The sequence below is a fragment of the Melitaea cinxia genome, chromosome 20, assembly GCF_905220565.1.
Source record: "Melitaea cinxia chromosome 20, ilMelCinx1.1, whole genome shotgun sequence".
In the NCBI taxonomy this organism is placed as follows: domain Eukaryota; kingdom Metazoa; phylum Arthropoda; class Insecta; order Lepidoptera; family Nymphalidae; genus Melitaea; species Melitaea cinxia.
Genome location: NC_059413.1, coordinates 9,442,456 through 9,460,485, shown reverse-complemented (window position 1 = coordinate 9,460,485; position 18,030 = coordinate 9,442,456). Strand labels below are relative to the sequence as shown.

At 33.0% G+C, this 18,030-nt stretch overlaps 1 protein-coding gene across 1 annotated transcript; it reads right to left on the bottom strand.

The window, feature by feature from the left end:
• Nucleotides 1–14,592: 14,592 nt before the first annotated feature.
• On the bottom strand, nt 14,593–18,030 carry LOC123663726. The gene is made up of 4 exons (XM_045598392.1): nt 17,244–18,030; nt 16,246–17,132; nt 15,515–15,659; nt 14,593–14,648 (listed from the first exon to the last, which is right to left on the bottom strand). Exons 1-4 carry the CDS (start codon nt 18,028–18,030, stop codon nt 14,593–14,595), a joined length of 1,875 nt encoding a protein of 624 aa, XP_045454348.1.

The following is an 18,030-nucleotide window of genomic DNA, read 5'->3' as shown; positions in this document are numbered from 1 at the left end:
CTTATTATTCTTGTAGTTACATATGTAGCTATATTCCTGTAATGCCGATTAACAATTTTGCACGTACACAGACTACACACACTCAGGGTCATCGCCGTCGAGCGTGTAGTGCCGCAAATTTTAAATATGGTAATTTTCATTGTATTTGCGAGGGAAAAATATAATGTATTTACCTAAACAAGTTTCCTTTGCTTTGTTACGTAGAATCTGTTGCAGGAATTGTCTTGAAGTTTCTTTGTTTTATTTGTTAACCGATGTATGTTTTATACATAAGACTTATATATTATATAATTTCTAAAATAATTTCATCATAATATAGTTTTCAACCCGTGGCTTCATTCGCGAATCCACTATTTTGGGTGTTAGGTTTACTCCTCTTACAGCTAGTTTCAATATTTCATCTATCTCTGAATTTACTCACTAGAGATAGAATTTTGACATAAGCTCCAGACGAATTGCGTCTTAAAAACGAGATTATTATATAAAGGCCGTTATGATATAGCCTATACCACTCAGTGACAGTAATTTTTGAGGCTGTGCTTTGGAAATAAATAAAAAATTAAGTCCTTATAATTAATATCAGTACAAAAGAATAGCTAAGATTACGATATATTCCTTAAATGCTTTCTTTGAATTGATTACTGAATCAAGTGAGACTTGTATTTTAAAATCTTAGATGATTCTAAATCCTAATTTATAAAACACGTGAACATTAAAATAAAACAATGCAATTAGCTATCAACGCTACACAGCAGAAGTAAAAAGTCTGTAAAACTAACGTAATCTTAACTCGTCTTGGCCCAAGGATTACACTCGTAAGTAGGGAAAGCTTTTAGTATCGTGATAGTTCATTATCGAGTCTTGCGAACGATGCGAGATTGTGGGTCACTTGTTAGACACCTGCGCTTGCGCTGAGGCGATAGACAATATCATGGTTGTCACTTGTATTAAGATTTATGAACTTTATAACATAATGACTTACATATACATACTTTGAACTAATTGTGAAATAAATTTTATGATTTGTACCTATCATACATTAAATTATTAGTATTAAAGGAATGATGTAATAACTATAACGTACAGTCATATTAAACTATTCCTTCATAATGATTAAAAATTAACACTAACTAATTATATTTAAACAAAACATGACATAATTTATGGAAATATGAAATTTTAATGTGTTAGTGTCATCCCTACGTGTCTCTGGTGTGCTGATTTACACACACGTAAATTATACGAATTAAATATTTTATCAATAATAAAATACTCTGTGATACATAATTAAGAGTATAAGTATACAGGATATTCATGTAAAAGTTTGTCAATGATCGTCAATTGGTCATACATCACCTTTTCTTTACACATATAAATAAAATTCAAGTGTCTTCCTGTGATTTCAAAATAACTGAGATTTTCAAGTGCATAGAGTTATTTATATGATACTAAAACACACAAATTATTTTAAAAATTTTACTTTGTCTCTCTTTCTATTTGTCCAGGCTAATCTCCCGAACGGCTAAACCCATTTTTATGGGACTTTCGCCAGAAGATAGAGGAGATTATAGAGCATCTTATAGGCTACTTACTATCCCGAAACTCCCGTGAAATCGGGATTTATGCGGAAAAACCCGTATTAACCGCGCCCGATTACATATATACCACTCATATATGTCCGGAAACACATACAAAACACAAACACAACGCCCAGACTACTAGACTAACATCTATATGGTCGATACAAATGTCTGTCGTGAGCGGGAATCGAAACCGCGACCGCCAGCGCAACAGCCAGTGCTATTACCGCTGCGCTAATGCGTCGTCAAATATGAATGAACAAAAATGTTTTCTATTAAATATGACAATTTTGATACCAAATCTATATATCTATACGAATATTATACAGTTGATAAGTTTCTTGGTTTGTTTAAACGCGCTACTGTTAGGAAATACTGTTTCGAATTGAATATTATTTTTGTGTTTTTTTTTCTCAAATTGACGCGGGTGATGCCGCGGGGCAGAGTATTATATTCAAAATTCATTAAAGTCAGGTAATTATACCGTACAAGTATCGGTAGCCTACATAATTCTGTAACATAGTAATTTAGTAGCATTTACAAATAATAATTCAAATACGTCAATCATCATTACTATGTGTATTGTATCACGACTTTCGCTCCAACGACTGACAACAAAATACATAGCGTTGATTATTGTACCCGATTAAATATTTGTACTGTAATCGACGAATACGATAAAACTAAGCGTCCTTCACGGTTTCACCTGAAAGATTCGATAACCTACAGATTGATTTCCATTTACGACAACAACTCTACTCCTAATAATCACAGTATGATACTTTTTTGAATTAGTACCGACTTTTGTTATTTTTAAAACGGATTAGTATTTGAAGTTATTTGTGCCTTCAAGCAAACAAAGTATCCTTTCTCATTTTAGATATAATTGAAAGTGACCTTTGTGTTATTAAGAATTGAGAAAAAAAGTATACGTTTAATGAATATGGATTGGCATTTTTAATAACTCGGTTCGAAAAAGAGAAACCGCTTTTACAAACGCCCGTATATAGTAGGGAATCTTTTATATTTCATTTCATTTGTTATCAAGAAGTTCACGTTGATGAAAGGAAATGAAAGTGAAGCAGGTGACATTACTTACATACATTGTGATTGCGAAATCAAAAATGAAAATTTATCTTTTCAATGACCTATCATTATTTCTTTTTATGTTCAAAATAAATTGACTTTCCATGAAAGGTCACAATCTTTAATTTTTTTCTAAAGATTTACCGTTACCTTGAGATTATACTGTTTAGTTAAAATAATCACCAATGATAGTATATAATATACACAACTAAATAAATGCCACCAGTTCAAAATAGGAATAAATTTCAATAATAATTCATATTACTAGACTCCAAATAGTTTTTTTTTTTTAATTCTCCTACACGGAGAAAGAGGCCATGCCATATGGGATGTTACACGTTGAATGCAAAATACCTCTAAATTCCCGTTGCTATAATAAAAAACGATTCGTTTTGCTTATGAACCGTGTTTTTGGATACAGAACCATATTAAAATATGCAGGTAACAAATTAATGAGAAGATAGTTGAGAAATTTTTTATGTTACGCTTAGTCAAAGAAAAGGATTACTTTCAGTGCGTGCGCGGGGAAAGCTGGACGTGATGAGCATGTGCTGGCGCCGAGAGAGAATTACAGTGTATGAAAGCCGTACAAACACTACGTGACTGAGCAAATTGAATGTAGTGATCGTCCAAGTTTCAATTATAAATCTTTGAAACAATTGTTACGTTATTTATTATTCAAATGAATAATGGTTCATTGTTTTATTTTTTAACGTTTTAATCTACAAAACTCGAAAAACAAACATGGTTTTAAGAAAAAAAATTGTCTGATTTTATAAAGAATAGATTTAACAAATTGTGAAACATAATTTGGAATAAATTATAATTATAAAAAAAAAAAAAAAAAAAAAAAAAAACTAAAAAACCACGCTCTTATCACGCTAATCGAACTAAAAAGTAGAAAATAATTTTTAATTACAAAGAGTTTATACTACAGTAGTAGAACATCGAACAATCAATCATAAATAATTAATTCAAAATAAGATTATAATAAAATTTAAGTTATTAAGAGAATAATTTAATTGAGAGTAAAAAACATTTTACTACATTTTCATAACTTTTTACTATGCTTTTATAAGTCACCGCACATAGATAGTTGCAAGTAGAATAATTGTTACATTTAATATATCAAGCACTCAAGTCTCATAAAATTCTGTTTACCTTCTTATACGTGTGTATCGATATTTTAATTGACATTTAATTGTTTGAAAGATACGCCTGGAGAACGTAATAGCTCTCTGTAGAAAGTCAGATTTACATTTTTAATGAAAACTATAAATTTTTACTTTCGTACATTTGTAGTTATATCGTTTTGTTTTTATTTGAAAATGATGCATATGTTTGTCTAACTATGTACAAACAAATGTTTTGGTTTTGTATATTTATTTGGAGCACGTATCATGAAAGAAAGTAGTAAAAGAAAGCGACAAGCGTTACGTTTGCGAAAACGCATTACAGGATTGATCTGAATATTAAGTAAGAATCAATTTGGTAAAGAATTGCTATATAAATAGATTTTGTAAGACTACGTGACTTAATTTAGAAATTTACGAAAAAATGTATGTGAGATAACTTCGAACAAAATTTCTATGCAAATCGATTTCGCGACGAATTTCTTTAGTGTGTGAGCGATTTCTAAGCGTTGATTTACGTTTTCTATGGCGAAAATAACACTTGTTACGGTATCGCTTACGTCACAGCACGTCAGAAGACGCAAAACTATTATTCAGTGTATTGTTGTTAGTGAAAGTAAGAGCGTAAATAAATCAGTTTCAAGATTCGACCCCCGTTGCGCAGTTGTCGAGATAACACTGAAAATTTTTAGCCGACATAATCTGAAACTGAATAAATAACAAAGTTTGAACCCTACATTTTGTTGTTTTAGTCATTTGTAACGATTTTCAGAAATTAATAATTATTATGTTTATATTTATTACTTCTTTTTTTGATATAGTAGATCACGTGTATTATGCAAGAATTATGTGCGAGTTTAAGAGAATCGAGAAGCGCATTCTTTATGGCCGTTACGTAATTAAAACTTTCATACAAATCAAACAATAAAGATACAAGAATGTCGATAGGAAGTTATATAACGCTATTGCCATTTCTTTGAAATATGAAAAATGATCAACGAAAGGCATTCGGAAGTTAAATTATGCTAATCTCATCATTATGTTGTAAAACGATAGATAAGCACGCAATCTGTTCATAGAACTCTCGATATATACATAGGTATTAAGTGTTATAAAACTTTGAATAACCGACACAATTTTCATGAACCCATTACAGCTATTGAGCACGTGCGTTATATGATGAGCCTAATATCTTAATGGTATTGATGTCAATATTACTGTACATTACTGTATGTTTGTAAACTACTCGCTCGCTAAAGAAGTACATAAGTATATTCATTTCGGAATAAGCAAATCTGTCCTCTTTCATTTTAAGTTTCATTCAATTATTTGCTATATTGTAAACTGATTGGATATCTAAGGGGTGGTAATCATAATCGAAAACATTTAGACCTCAGTCGTAGTAGCTAGTCGATAGCACCTGTAATTTCTTGTTATCAATATATTAAGTGACGCGTACCTGCTCGTCCGCTTTCGGAGTGTCGGTGCCGGCGCGGGTACCGCTAGCGACCTCGTTGGCGCGCTCGCCGCGGCGGGCGGGCCGCACGGGACATACGCTTTTCGCATTCCCGGGTAAGTCCATCCTGAACTGTTTCGGTCCATCGAAAATTTTACAATCGATCTCGTCCACGCTACCGCGTATAGAGCTGTGGTCGTGCACATTGTCGAATACCACATCGTTATCGATCGCCGCATCGTTCGAAACGTGACCCGAGTCGTCGCTGCAATCCGAGTGTGTGTCCGATATCTTCTCCTCGGAATGTTTGTGTAAAGCGAGCTTTTCTGCTTGTGAACAAATTTTCGTATCGTCTCTCGGTTCGGTGTATTTAATTTGGCGGCCTACGAGTGTGCTCAGGTGATTGTGGAACGTGGTGTTCGCTACGCATAGCTCTTTATGAACGGGTGGTATAACTTTACAATTAATGAAATGAGCGGGCTCCGTTTTAGATTCCATGGCAGTCTTAAATTCCAATTTTTTTACGATGTATTTGACGGGGGACAGCATGGAATCGATTGCTTCCGGTTCTTTCTCATTTCGTGGAGGCTCGGGCGTGTCGACATCAACATCTCTTTTGTTGTTGATTTTTCTCTGTTGGAGCCTTGCGCGTACAGCGTTTATTTCGTCAGAGTAATCTCTAAGCGTCGCTTTAGAAGATGACACCGGTTTTTTGTCGACAGCATCTTTCTTGGTTTTGTCGGACTGTCGTTTCGAATCGGACTTTAAATTAAGTTGAGACTTTTGTTTTATTTGCTTTGTTTGATCCGATTTCTCTCCAGTTTTTCGTAATGCAGTGGACTTCTTTTTCTGAGCACACTCTCTGGCCTGTTCTATATTATTTAGATCATCCGGAGTGGGAGAAAAGAGTGCTCGCGTACTGCTAAATTTATTCTGTGGCATTTGACTCCTGATCACCGGGATCTTGCTAGGAGAGCCCGCGATAGAAGTACTCGATTTAGTTCTCTCTAAGCTAGGCGATATTATAGCTTCGTTACCGATTTCCCAAACGCTTTTTGCTTTTTGCATTTGCGACTTAGGTATTAATTCCACCATACTTTTAGTATTATCCGTACTGACTCTCGGTTTAACTTTTTTAATTTCAGTGACTTTCTTTTCAAACTTTTTGGCCATAGGTTTTGTTTTGGATACTACCGGGACAGGTGTAGAGGGAGGATTCGACAAAGTCTTTTTTAATATTCGCGTCTTGACATCTAACTTCTTAAGTTCATCTGTCTTGCTGCAATTAGTGCGAGGTGAACTTTTGGAAGATATTTTATAAGTAGCATACTTATCTGGATTCATCTTGTCGTGGGGTATAGGAGCCAGCGGTTTGAGAGGGCTAGTCAACTCTTTTCCTTTCATATCGTCAAGATTCCACAAACTAGTAGTTTTATCAATGGAGTTAGTACGTTCCACTTTATTGCGAGCTTTTTTGTCGGTCTCGGGATCGGAGTTAGTTTTTTTTAATATGCAACGAGATTCTATTATGCTACAGGTTTTTGATTTTTGTAACTTGGGAATACAGAAATCACTTTTACTAGTATTTATATCAGGCGATAACGAAATATTCATAGAAAATTCCGATAAAATTTTATCGAAAGATTCTAACGCTTTGTTCAGTTTCGATTCAGAAGTTGCATGGTCTAATTTTTTTTCACCACAAACTGATTTATTTACAATAGTAATGTTTTCATAAATCGAAGAATATCCTTTAGTTTCTTCTAATAAATTACTTTTAAACGACCTATCATCGCTAACAATGTTTACGTTTTCGTACGCGTGATTTTGTGGCTTCACGTTATCCGGTGCTATATTCACAGACTCGGTAATGTTTACTTTATTACAAAACTTTTGCACGTTATCACTAAGTTTCGGTTCACTGATCCTTTTTTCGAGACAGGCAGCGATGGCGGTCACTTTGCTGCCTTTGTGCTCCGTTGAGTTTTCGGGAGCGACTGAAAAAGTCCTGTAGAATTTTTGGATCGCCCCATGAGCGGGGGGTGTGCTCGGTTGTTTCTCGGTCGGCTTCTGCCCACCGAATATATTGAATACTTTCACTGCGGGCATGTCGCGGGCCCGGCGCGCGGGCGGTCGCGATCGCGGAGCTCGGATGCGCGCGCGCGTGACGGAGTACGCCGTGCATGTGCGGCGCAACCGCCGCTGCGCTATCAGCCCCGCGACAGTAAGAAAGTCAATGTCACCTCGCGCCGCTAAGTACATGCAACGAGCTATCTACAACCTGCAAGTGCAACAGGTTCACTCGCGGTGTAAGGCTCTGACATAATCACTGTCAAAATGCCATCGCGGTGGAAAGTTGTGGTTTATTTTTATGTGATGTAATAAGTCGTTTGAGAACCCGTTGTTCGTGCGTATGAAACTTTTTCCGATCCGAAATGAGGCTGATCGAATAACTACCTCGTAATTCACATGTCTGTAGTATCGTAAACTAGGAATAAGGTTAGATAAACATTCGAAACCGAGAATTTAAATGCCATCGCAACCTAATTTTGAAACGGTCAAAAACCCGGTTATCCTGTTACTGACTGACAGGCTCCGTGTCTACGGCGACGTGTAATCTTTTTAGGGTATTCGTAATATGATACTTGTTTTTCAGATGCAATAATTAGGAACCATGTGAAGTTGTCTACATATATCACATACGTACCAGTTTAACTGTTTATTATTTTAAGCAAATGATTTATATAATTTAAGCAAATAAAAACATTAATTAATTGTTATAAAGTTAAACACATTTCTAAAAGAATGATTAACTAAGCTATTGTTTAGGCTTTTTAACGGTTACGATATTACATTTTAAAATTGAAAATAGAAAAATACATAACTGTACCTACCTTTTAAGTAGATAGATTATTCAATATTATTAAATAAACACCTTAGTCTTTGCACTAATTTCACAAAAAGTATACATCAACACAGTTTTTTTATTCCTAAACCTAGTTATTCATAAACCCCGTCGTAGTTACACTAACGATTAAACACTAACTGCGCCGAGTAATGTTACTATTGAGAAATTTTCAAAACTCATTTTGAATTATAATATTTAACGTGCTCTGTTGATTTTCTATGTCAATGTGTAATAACAGAGTTTTAATAAAATCTTGTATAAATCTGTAACGTGATTATTATGTTGGTAGGCTTATTTTATATTAAAGTAATCTCACATCATGGACAAACGCATCGTAGAGTTAAGTAAAGAATAGGAAAAGATGACCATAAAGAAAGTCGAACCACTGATAGGCCTCTTAATGTATTAAAAAGAACACAGTACCTTGACGGTCAGAGACCTCAAGAAACATCCTATGCTCTTAAACCTTAATTGAAACACACTCATATGTTATGTATACCATTGTTGACACTATTATAACAAGAACAGTTCAGCACTAAAAACCTTTATTGTTAGCACAAAATACATATATTTCGCTACAATACTCTATATACTAGCCAGAGATTATAACTACATAAAATAAACACATAGTAAATGGATAAGGCAACATTATGTAGTACTAATCGACGTCGATTAATGTGTCGCCTCTGGTCAAAACGATCGTTAAAATTGCAGCACTTACTATGAACAATGAACTTAACTTTTTTTCTCAGTCTTCAAAACAGGCACCCGGAGCGTCAATTATGAGGTCTGCCGCGACAACTAATTGCATTAAGGCGTGTATGAGCATATTAACTAAATTAGTGAAATCGTGTCAATTGAATAATTAGTCAAAAAATAAATTAATTAATAAGTACAGTTAATTTGAATACGTTTAATGGTAATATGAGACTAATATTAATAGAATGCTAATATTAGTCATCTGTTAAAGAATCCATGATATTTCATAAATATGTAATAACCTAACAATATTTATTCAATTTTCGATTTTAATGCTAGAGACTCATAGAGACAAATTGAACAACTGCGTAATCAATCGGGGCGATAGGCGCGAGACGTAATGTAGAAGGCTTGATCGTCGCACACTGTTTTGCAAATAACAATATTTTTAATTTTTAATTTTCTACATTATTTCGTCGCAACGGATATCTTTTTCTATCACTACATTTTTAGTGTATACAATAATGTAAATCCGATTTGCTATTTCTAACATATAGAAAGCTTGCCGCATATATTAGTAAGGTGGTAAGTAGTTAGTAGTTTGTCGCAGTTTTTAAGCAGCAATTACTGTTAATAGTGATTGCAAGGTTCCATTACGAAGCTTTTCATTAGTTCGAACAAAGAATTCTCACGCATTTCTCTCAACGAAAGTGATCATGGGTTGATGCTTCATGGAAAACCTATTCAATTGTTACTTACCAATTATTATGTTGTTTATAGAATGTTCGGGATAAACTACGCAAAACAATCCACACTAATATTATAAATACGAAAATCTGTCCTACGAGTGTAAAAACCTATACGAACATAGTTTAAATGAAATGGAAAGGAAAATAGGAAACGATATGGGAGAAAAAAAATTGAAAAAAACTTACAAACGATGCCGTTTAGAAACGGACTAAAAAATAAAATAATGGCGCATATAAAATACAAACAATATTCGTAAGTACCAAATGTGCCATATAATTGTTACTCTTGTTACGTTTAATTATATTTTCATACTTGACTCACAGATAGACGAGTATCTTAATTGGGCAATTGAGACGAATTAGACAAAACGACGGGTGATATAATTATTATAAAAATTGTGTACCCACTATAGTATAACTTGATATAAAATATTTTAAGCATTTGTAATATAAATATGCATGCCACAGAAAGTTTCGTTAACGATTCATTGCACGTTGCATTTATGGACGATGATGACATTTTGAATATAAATTGGTTACAGATATTTTTACGAAGACCCGTTCATAAGACAATCACTGAATTAAAGACTAGTCACGTGAAACGACGTTGACACATAGTCAATAATAAATGAAACAAATTTGTATTTTAAGGTAACTATTAGATATAACGAGTAATTTGAGGATTCACTTCTGATCAGGATAAGCTAATTTAAATAAAGGAAAAAAACAATAAAATTTAGTTTAAATTGATTTAATTTAATTTTTTGTACGTCGGTGATTTCGTATAGCTTTCATTTTGTTTGCTACAATAAAACTTTCATTCAAAGATAAATTACAAAGTCGAGGTTGGCAACGCATGTTTAATGTTTATATAATATGTTTATTTTTCGTAGCAAATGGGAATAAATGCATTTCGGATCAAGGCTTTAAATTATTTTTAGATATAATAATGCGATTCGTAAATAGTAGGTATTAGGCTTAATATGTTTATTGAAGTAGTTTACAAAGATAGATACATATGGAGCCGGTCCTGATTATGTATTTATTTGACTCCAACGATGTTTACGTTACGGTTTTATGGCGTACAAACTTTCACAGTGTTTAAAGATATGAATTTATTGATTAAATGTTGCGATTTGAAGTTGATGCAAAATAAGGGTATTTCATTTTATAACTTTCGTAATTATATATCCCGGCTCTTCCTGTGTTTTATCCATTATACCTACATATATTCTTCAAATATGTTGATATTATTTTTATAGTAAACTCTTGTTGTTACTGCTTAATAATTAAATATACAACAAAGTCGAAAGTTTACTGTAGTTTCATATTTTAATAAATAAATAACTAATTAAAAGACAATGACCAAGAAAATAATGTAATTATATTAGTTACAATTTTGTTTAATGTTCCAAAATAAACTCGTTTATTCACTTCAGCCTACCGTAGAACTGCTGAACATGGGCCTCCACAAGTTCGCGTCGAAAATGGCATGAACTAATATGTGTGTTGTCCGTAGTCACCACGCTTGGCAAGCGAGTTGGTGACCGCAGGACTGGCTTTGTCGTACTGAAGACGCTGCTGCCCGTCTTCGGCCTGTGTATTTTAAAGCCAGCTGTTGGATGGTTAATTCGCCATCGGTCGGCTTTTTAAGTTCCAAGGTGGTAGTATAACTGTGTTATTCCTTAGTCGCCTCATTCTATACTACCGTAACCACACAGCACAACTCGTTTATTATTATGTATGAACATAGTAAATTCGTTATTTTCTAACTTATATCGTTCCATTAAACTATTTCAATTGTGTGTTTCTTATTGTTTTTGAATTGCATTAAGTAGCTTTTTTCCTTACATTTAATATGTCATATTATTTACGATTTCATTGTTAATATATAAAAAAACAATTGAAAGTGTCACATACATCAGACTTCAGTAAATTTTTGTCAGTTTTTGTAATTTAAAAATATAAAATTTCTATTGTTGTTTTCTTTAAGCCAAAGTTACAAAAGGTAACGGCGATATTTCTATATATATTATTCTAACATAAAGATTACAAGCAATATATCAACATGAATATTATTGCTTAATATTATAAATTTAACGTGACTAATCCGCATAAAAAACAAGCCTCCTTTGCGAATTATATAATAAGCTAATAAAATATTTTAAGAGCTCTTCGCTTAGGTAACATTGTTCCCACATTATAAATCTCAGCACCTAATCATTCCATCGTAATTTACATAAGTATTACATGTAAATGATGAAGGAATGTATGAAAAATAAAATGTAAAGTAACTTGGTTATTTTACAGCTGCACAATTATGCAATCAATTTACATTAATAAAGTTTGAACAATAACTATTATTGAGACAATAAGCGGAAAAGATGGTCTATTCATATTAATTTTGTGATTCAAGCATTTGCTTTACTTCTCAGAAATAAAACTGAAATCGTTCTATTAAATCATTATTGCAGTTATTTGTTACTAGCTACTTTTATTTTGTTTTTATGTAATTTTTAAACTATCAAGGTTTAGAGATTTTAAAAGTTTTAAAGAAAAATGTGTGAATTGAAGTTTTAATAGAACTCTAGACGATTTTTTAGGAAAGGAATTACATGTTCATCGGACACTATCTATGTTATTAAAAACATCGACAAATAAGTCTGTATTAAACTCTTTAGAAGCTTTCAAATCATATCGAATAAGGGAACAATTTATGAAGTCGTACTCAACGCGTAGGCGCCTAATAGACATATTGCCCAATTAGGTCTGGCACAGATTGCTCTGCATCCGGCAACTGATAGCTTAAGATTCATAAGCGCAAGTGATTGTTACAGTCCACCCACAACCACACTGAACAAAGATAAGAATAAAAAAATAAATATGTAAATTTTATATTTCATTACAATTTAAAAAAGATTTATAAAATACACTTTGAATGTAATGAATAAGTTTGTGTTCACTTTTATATGTTATAGTTCGGTGTTGCACAGCCTATTTTTTGGAAAAAAAAATGTTTAGTTTATTATTAGTATATATCACCCATATTTTTTTTGTGACATGGCTTAAGGATATGAATATGATAGTAGAGACATAATGTCTACAATCAACAGATAACGTCAAGCTGCATAAACAAAGCACGTTTGATAAATAAATTATCCGCCGTTCTTGGTACAGACGTACATAATAACAAATAATGCAAAATAACAAATTAATTAATGTTTAAGAAACTTAAAAATTTGAAGCCGACCACTAATTTCGAAGTGAAGCAGAAAGAGTAGATGCACGATGCGTTCAAGATTTATGTGACGCACGCGTCTGACCGATGCGCTGCGGCGCTTTGAGTAGAAGAAGTAAGCAGTGGACTGTACTATACTCATGGTGGGTTGTATTTCAAGTGTTGGGATTCAAGACAACTCTTACCTGACACACACCACCACCATGGTATAGGATGACTTTTAAGTATTCTATTTAGTACAAATTAACGTATCATTATTCACTTTTAAAGTGAGAGTCAGGTGAGAGCCTTTACACTCCGTTAAGTTTGCATATTGTATTTTAATTTACAATAAAGTTTGAAATAAACAAACAAAAGGATTTTTTTGGACGTTAAACAAATAAAAAATTAAAAGCTCATATAAAATTAACAAATCATTCACAAAATTATGTATAAGGTGTTTCCGGCATCAGCATTATAATAGTGTTGTCTATTATTTCAACAAATCAGTACTTGTTAAACTATTAATTTGAATAAAAATATCAATGATAATAGAGTCACATTTTAATATTCGTTGCGTAAAATTCAGACAGCCGTTATACATTCAACAGTAAACAAGGCAGCTTCAAGAGGAATGAGTTTGTAAAACAAAAATCACAAAGCAGCATCATGACAAAGAATATTACAAGAAACACACGTATTTTGAATACATACATGTGTATTGTAAGCGTGCAATTGCATGCGTACCTTTCGTATGTAATGTAAACTAATAAGTAGTAACAAACAAAATCTACGTAACTAAAGCTGTTGCATATACACGGGGCTAAATTGATTTACATGTTAATAATAGATGAAAAGTACTAGCGACTAGCACCGAATTCGAACGGGTGGTATATGATATTCTTGGTGTTTTTAGAGTATACTCTATTGAGTTAGAAGTTTATTGTAGTTTTTTTCTTATAAAATGAGTTAAGGCACGCGGTGTGAAAGATATAGACTGAAATGAGGTTTTACAGCGCTTTTAGCTTTTTTTTGTAACACATAGGAGTAACAGTATTATACTATAATTTAATGTACCGGTATGAATAGAAAGCTTCAATTTACATTTTCATTGAAGAGATATATTATTCTTAGTTCAGTCAGTGTATAGCCAACTGCTGCACATAGACCTTTCCAAGTTCGCGCCTTGCCTCGCCTTGGTTTTGCCTCTTGTCACCACTCTGGGCAGGCGAGTTGGTGACCGCAGGTTTGGCTTTATGGCACGGAAGACGCTGCTGCCCGTCGTCGGTCTGTGTTTTTAAAAAGCCAGCTGTAGGATAGTTATCCCGCCATCGGTCGGTTTCAATAGATCCAAAGTGGTAGTGGAACTTTGTTATCTCTTAGTCCCCTCTTACGACGGGAAGAGAGGGGGTGGCAAAATTTTAGACTGCCGTAACCATACAGCACCATATATTATTCTAATTAATTATAATTTGATTAATATAATAGAAGATTTAAATTTTTAAGTATCATAGTAATCGTTCTACGGAGTTAACTTCAGTCGCGTGTTGGAGATGATACAAACATTTTTCTAGCTTATCATGAACAGACAGAAAGGACTGGCGACTTTGTTTTATAATGTGTTACAAAAAATACCCATTACGTAAAATCACTTCCACAGTCTTCTAAAACAGTTCCTATAATAATAAACAAGTATCATTCCTATACGATGCAAATCACGACGACCACGAGCAAGTTCAACGCTCCAGTCCAACTTATTAACATTCACAAGTCGACGCTGTCATCTGTCACCATCGCTTTACCCCGACGTCTCTCGCTTGCTGTGCGAAAATTTGTATTTATAAACATTTCGTATTCATATTCACTTTATTATTGTTCCATCAAAACCTGGTACCTGTTAAATAATTTATTTAATCTATAAGCTTGTTGTTGCCTTTAAGTTAGGATAATATGTATAGGTAATAAATGTAAGATTTTGTACGTGTTTGTATGGATATAGAGTTTTAGTCATATCTCATGCATTGGTGTGAAAAATTTATAATGCATGTAAAAAATTATTTCATACGATTTCAGCTCTAACTTATAAATTAATATATGCTTCTAATATTATATATAGTTATAATAACTAAATATTAATAACACTAACAACTAATTACAATAAAATTTATTACTAACTTTTATTTATTTATTATATTTATAAAATTTTTTAACATAACATCGAAATAGGTTTTTCAAAAATGATAAATCCGACAGGGATTAGATCCGTTCGTTATTTTCAACAATAATATGAACTCACAATCATAAATGCGTCAAACATAATTTGATTTATATTATAGTGTTAGGTTTTTTTTTTTTTTTTTTTTCTTTATTGGGAAACAAACAGCACAAAGAATAAATTCGTTCATGAAACATAAAAAAAATAATCAAGCCAACAAAGTTTCCACTTAAAACTATGAACAAATAAATTAGACAATACAATAACTATAATTTATACATACTACACAATACAATAAAATATAGATGTACTCAGGACGTATATATAACATTAAAAAAAAAAAACAAAGACAAATATACATTATACAAATCGAACACTACTACACTATATTTCGATTAGTTTTCCTTTTTCCCTTTCAAAAAGTATTTGTACTCATTGAACCCACTGCTGAACAAGTCGATGTCATTATACCGGTCGTCATATACTTTACATGACCTTGCGAGAAATGAGTTGCCACAATACCTTGTCCGAGTGACAGAGGGGGAGAAAGTTGCTCGGGATCTTGTGCAATAACTGGGGCACCTAAACGATACCCTACTAAGTAGGTACTGAGAGTCTACCAAACCATTAATCAATTTGTAAAGAAAAAGCTGATCTCTGTGTTCTCTACGATTTTCAAGGGAAGTAAACTCAGAAAAACAATCAGATCCAAATTTGACTTTCAACCTTTTAACGAATTTATTTTGTATTCCTTCAATTATGTCTATGTATTTCTTATATTGAGGATTCCAAACGGTAGATGCGTATTCCAAATTTGATCTAACATATGCATTATACAGGAGAATTAAGGTCTGAGCATTCTTAAAAACCATCCCTTGCCTAAATATAAAGCCCAACATTCTATACGACTTGGTTGTTATCTTGTCTATATGCTGGTCAAAAATGAGCTTGCTATCCAACTGAACTCCCAGATCCCTTACCTCCGTAACTCTTTTTAAACTGGCATTAGAGATTGAGTAATTATACAAAATATGTTCTCTCTTTCTCGAAAATGTAATTGTACAACATTTTTCTAAATTCAAATACAAGCTATTAAATCTACAGTATTGTTCAAGTCTATTTAAATCATCCTGCAATTCATCACAATCTTTTTTATTCTTTATAATTTTAAAATTTTTTGTATCATCCGCATATAATATTACATTTGAATTCAAAAAGCACTTATCAATGTCATTAACAAATACATTAAATAGTAGAGGTCCTAAATGTGAGCCCTGTGGTACTCCAGAAGTAATTGGAACAAACGAAGAGGTGTAACCCTTAATCGCCACAGCCTGTGACCGATCACGCAGATAGGATGTCAGCCACCTAAGTAAATTCCCATGAATTCCGATATGTTCAAGTTTTTTTATTAGAAGACTATGTGAAATTTTATCAAAAGCCTTTGCGTAATCAGTGTATATAACATCAACTTGGTGTCCTGAGTCCATTGCATTAAGTACAATATCTAAAAACTCACAAAGATTAGATTCAGTCGATCGCTTATTGATAAACCCATGCTGGCTACTCATTAACAAGGGTCTCAACACCGGGTATATCATGTCATATACAATTTTTTCGAAAAGCTTTGGTATAGAGGACAATTTAGAGATTCCACGATAATTTCTTACATTCCTCCTGTCAAGACCCTTATGAATCGGAGTTATCAAAGATTTCTTCCACTCTTTAGGTATACAGCCCGTATTCAAGGATTTTTTAAATAAAATAGTTAAAGGTATGCTTAAAGTTTTACTACATTGTTTTAAGAACATAGGATGAATAGAATCTGGCCCGCTCCCCTTGCGTACATCTAATTTAGCTAAGTATGATTGTACTTTATTCTCTGATATATCTAAAGAAGCAATGATTGTATTAGAGTTATAATCCATAGTATTAAGCGAGAATGATATATTTGGTTCAAATACAGATTGGAAAAAGCAACTGAACATGTTGGTTATTGTTTGTCCATCTGAGCCAGATTGCAAATCCAAATACATAGTATCAGGTATACCAATGTGTTCTTTCTTAGATTTAATAAAAGACCAAAATTCTTTTGAATTAATTTTAATATTTTTTTCTACTCGCTCTAAATAACAATTGTAACAGTAATTTTGTAATATCTTTGTTTGTGCTCTAATTTCTGAGAATCTTTCATAATCACTAATCCTTCCATACGTTTTCCATTTTTTATGCCATTTTAATTTCACATTTAAAAGTTTAATCAACCGCCGGGAATACCAAACAGGATACCCAGTCTCTGTGGCTAATTTAGATGGAATGTATCTGTCAATTACATCGTTCACGATACTATAGAACGTATCAACAGCCTCGGTAATATCTTTATCCTCTAGTTCAACTCTCCAATTAATTTTTGATAGCTGTGTATTCACAATGCTATAATCTGCTTTATTATATTTACGGACTAAGTGGCGATTAAGGCTAAGATTCCTCTCCATGGAATAAATATTTATCACTATACTAAGCGAGGGATGATGAATATCCTCTGGCTCCGACAAAGGCAGAGTCCTAGATACAAGGCACTTCAAGTCAGAAAGAACAAGATCCAACAATCTATCATTGACATTAAAAACACAATTATATTGTTGCAAGTTGGTAAAGTTTATAAATGAAGACAGTTGGTAAGTAAGCACGCTCTGCGAAATATTTTGTAATGCAAGACTACTACAGTTGTTTTGTATTGACCATGTGGCATTTGGAATATTAAAATCACCCATCACGACAATATTATGAAGAGGAAAATCTAAACGTAAATCCGAGATGTATTCAAATAGTTTTAATTGAGAATCTGATTGTCTACAATTATGAGGAAAATAACAGCACAATACAATGATAGACCTGTGTTGTGCATTAGTCAACATTTTGAGTTCTACATTAATCATTGTAACATCTGCATCATTAACGTCGGGAGCCTGAGGAATGCTACGCAT

Excerpts from the sequence above, each read along its gene's own strand:
- LOC123663726 (XM_045598392.1), bottom strand. The coding sequence starts at position 18,030 with ATGCGTAGCATTCCTCAGGCTCCCGACGTTAATGATGCAGATGTTACA. Across the intron at positions 15,660-16,245 it reads AGTGCTTTTTGAATTCAAAT|ACTCTCAGTACCTACTTAGT; the intron begins GTAATATTATAT and ends ATGGTTTGGTAG. Across the intron at positions 14,649-15,514 it reads TGTAAAGTATATGACGACCG|CAAGCGAGAGACGTCGGGGT; the intron begins GTATAATGACAT and ends ATTTTCGCACAG.